The 3,959-nt window shown below is 44.3% G+C and overlaps 1 protein-coding gene across 1 annotated transcript in view; it reads right to left on the reverse strand.

The window, feature by feature from the left end:
- The window catches only part of MAGEF1 (MAGE family member F1), a 15,051-nt gene extending 11,314 nt beyond the window's left edge, over positions 1-3,737 (reverse strand). Inside the window, 1 exon segment of the mRNA XM_007936028.1 lies at positions 3,590-3,737. Coding sequence (XP_007934219.1) covers positions 3,590-3,737 — 148 coding nt within the window.
- Between the last annotated feature and the right edge of the window lie 222 nt (positions 3,738-3,959).

Consider the following 3,959-nt stretch of genomic DNA (forward strand, 5'->3'; position numbering starts at 1 on the left):
AGTTCCTCTGGTTTTCAGTCATTGGTGTTCAATGCATCAAATCTATTCTTTAGATGGTCTCTAAATTCAGAGGGATGTATTCAAAGTCATATTTTGGCTCTTGTGGAGTTGTTTTAATTGTCTTCAACTTGAACTTGCATATGAGTAGTTGATGGTCTATTCCACAATCAGCTTATGGCCTTATTTAGCTGAAGATATAGAGCTTTTCCATGGCCTCTTGCCTATACATGTAGTCAATCTGATCCCTGTGTACTCCATCTGGCAAAGTCCACATGTATAGCTGCCATTTGTGTTGTTGAAAAAAGGTATTTATGATGAATATATCGTTGGTCTTGCAAAATTCTACCATGCAATCTCCAGCATCATTTCCATCACCAGGGCCAAATTTCCCAACTACTGGTGATTTTTCTTTGTTTCCAACTTTTGCATTCTACTCACCAGTAATAATTATCACATCTTGATTGTATGTTCAGTCAATTTCAAACTGCAGAAGTTGGTAAAAATCTTCAGTTTCCTCATCTTTGGCTTTGGTGGTTAGTATGTAAATTTGAATAATAGAAGTATTAACTGGCCTTCCTTGTAGGTGTATGGATATTGTCCTATCACTGACAACGTTGTACTTCAGGATAGATCTTGAAACATCCTTTGTGATGATGAATACCACACTGTTCCTCTTCAATTTGTCATTCCCAACATAGTAGATCACATGGTTGTCTGATTCAAAATGGCCAAAACTGGTCCATTTAAACTCACTGATGCCTAGGATATCGATCTTTATGCGTCCCATTTCATTTTTGACAACTTCCAATTTTCCTAGATTCATCCTTCATACATTCTATATTCTAATTATTAATGGATGTTTGCAGTTGTTTCTTTTCATTTTGAGTAATGCCACATCAGCAAATGTTGTTGTTATGTGCCATTGAGTTGGACCCAACTTATAGCAACCCCTCCTTGGGTTTCTGAGGCAGTATCACTACGGAAGTAGATTGCTCAATCTTCCTTCCGAGGAGTGGGAGGTCCTAAAAGCTCTACTTTATTCATATCATTAAGGCCAGCTCTACTCAGATGAGGCAGCTCTTTCCCACTCGTATCTTGAGTGCCTTCCAACCTGAGGGGCTCATCTTCTGGTGCTGTATCAGACAATATTTCAAGGCTATTCATAAAGTTGTCCAGTAATATATCAGACAGTGTTTCACTGCTATTCATAAGGTTTTTACTGGCCAATTCTTTGAGAAGTGGATGGCCTCTTCCTTCTTCCGAGTCTGTCTCAATCTGGAAGCTCCGTTGAAACCTGTCCACCATAGGCAACCCTGCTTGTGTTTGAAACACTGGTGGCACTCCCTCCAGCTTCACAGCAACACGGAAGCCACCACAGTATAATAAACTGAAAGATCAGTTTGTCTCCCTTAGCTTCCTGCCTGGGGGCTCTCCCTCTTACCTGTTCTGGCTGTCTGCCCTGGCTGCCACTTCCTGCATTTGTCAAAATTTATCAAACTGTTCTGGTGGCATAGTGCCTAAGGTACTTGACTGCTAACCAGAAGGCTGGTGGTTCAAACCCACCAGTCACTCCTCAGAAGGAAGGTTGGGCAATCTACTTCTGTAGTGATACTGCCTTGGCAACCCAAGGAGGGATCGCTATAAGGTGGGTCTAACTTGATGACAGTGAGTTTGGTTTGGTTTTTGTACAGTTAATATCAATATACATTTGTGAAAATTTATCAGACTATACTCTTAATATCAATGCAGTTCACTGTATATAAATTTTACCTTGAAATTATAAAAGTGAAAAATATTTTTAAAAATCAAATGAACAGATCTTTAGATATGGGCTCTGGTGGGGAGTTTGATGTATATGAATGGACTTTGCTTTACTGCTTGCCAATCACGAAATGCTATAATGTTGATACTAACAAACGAAAAAAAAACATTGCCATCAAGTCAATTCTGACTCACAGTGACCCAATGGGACAGAGGCTTTCCAAGGCTATAATCTTTATGATGGAAGCAGCAACCTTTCAGCTAGCAGCTGAACACTCAACAACTGTGCCACCAGGGATCCTGTGTTGATAGTGAAAAAAAAAAAAGAAAAGAAAAAACCAAATTCACTGCCATGGAGTCAAATCTGACTCATAGCAACCCCTCCTTGGGTTTCTGAGGCATATGTCTATGGAAGTAGATTAACCAGTCTTCCTTCCGAGGAGTGGCTGGTGGATATGAACTGCCAGCCTTGTTGATAGTAGGGGGGACCTAAATAATTATTTTTCAAGTACTGATTGTGCATACAATGTGCTAGATAGGTAGACTTTTAAAACAATCCTTATCTAAGCTATTAGAAGAGGGCAGTGTATTTCTCCTTGGTAGGGGGATGGCAAGACAAATACCTTGACAACTATTAGATTGAAACCTTCCTAGGGAGCCTTTGCAGCCTAGACCAGAGTTTTTGATAGCCCACACCACTTAGTACAGTTCATTAAGTAGAAGAGGATAAGGGAGTTACACTGGCAATGCAGAATTATAGGATGAATTACCCTGGAAATGTCCACAGCCCTGTGGCTGTGTAGAAAAGGCATCTCCTAGGATAATAGAGCCAGGTCATAAGACCCAAACTCTGAGGACCCTTCTCTACTCAATGCATCTGTGACCCTGCACAGGACACTTGACCTCTCTAGGCCACTGTGTCCTCATCTTCAGACCTGACAACCCTTGCTTTGCTGTCCCCACGGGGTTATTTTGAAGTTCAAATAAGATTATAAATGTAAACTTGCTTTTAAAGTGCTCCATCATTAAGAAACAAATATTCTGTATAAAATGTTACAGACTTTCTTTAAAGAGAAGTGGTAGAAAAATTCCAGTAATGAGTGTGATTGGCCTCTCATGCAGACATTTTGGAATGAGTTTACACATTCTTCGTTGAAGAAACCGTCTGGCCAAAAAAGATTAAATAAAGAAATGTCAAGTACTGACACTCCATCCAGAGGCCAGTGAATGCTTTGGTGGGGTGCCAGGGTTATCTTGTTGGATTCCTTCTAAACTTGGCAACAGAATCCTTCAAACTCTTTTGAGTGCCTTCTTCATGCAGGTGCTAAGTAACATCTCACCCCAGATCTATATGAGCGGACCCCAAACCGCATGGGTGCTTCCCTCTTCTCTATTTCTCCAGACAGTCTTGACAGCCATGCAGCTGATCTGGCTCAAAGAAGGGATCAGAGGAAGGGCTTTGTCTTGTATCCCTGGGCTGGGGGGACAAAGTGGGTGCCCAGTTTTGTCACAGCAGAATGGGCAGAGCCTGAGGCCTTGAGCCCTGTTTGTATGGCAGGGAGTGAGGCAGGATGGGCAGGCGAATGATTCGATCTGACTTGGGTAATGAAAATTGTTTGTTACTGTTTGAAGAGTAATTGTGTAAGCAACAGTGTACTTCTGTGTTTGGCTCCCTGTGACTCACCAGTGTCTGTAACATAACACCAAACCCAGAGGAGGAGCAGACGCTGGCCAGCGGGGGGAGGGGAGAGTTGCGTGTGTTGGGGGGGAGGGGGGGAAGTTGAGTCCCCTACTCATTCGCCCCTTTCTCGCTCCTTCACGGTCCCACCCCCTCTCCAAACCTCGAAGGAGAGTTGGCGAGAAGGCATTTGCCACCTGGACACAATGAGGCCCAGTGCGAGGGGCAGGCGCGAGGCTGGCTGGGAGCCAGCGCCCTGGTCTGAATGGTTGTCGCCAAGGGGCTGCCAACAGCCCATCGCAGTCCTCAGAGGCCGGGCTAGGGCGGCCCCCCGCCCCCGCCCCTCCTGGGCACCGCCGCGGGCCGTGATCAGAATGTGGGGACACAGGGGCTTTGAGCAACTAACAGAGCCCTTTCCCTCTGCTGGCCGCCAGTTCATTTGGATTAGAGCGGGCTCTCCGGAGCCCCTTTGTTGGCTGCTTGTTATTCCGCACGCACGGAGCACTGTGCATTCATCTTT

This window comes from Orycteropus afer, unplaced genomic scaffold (genome assembly GCF_000298275.1).
Source record: "Orycteropus afer afer isolate SDZICR_OR568_19922 unplaced genomic scaffold, OryAfe1.0 scaffold00032, whole genome shotgun sequence".
Classification (NCBI taxonomy): domain Eukaryota; kingdom Metazoa; phylum Chordata; class Mammalia; order Tubulidentata; family Orycteropodidae; genus Orycteropus; species Orycteropus afer.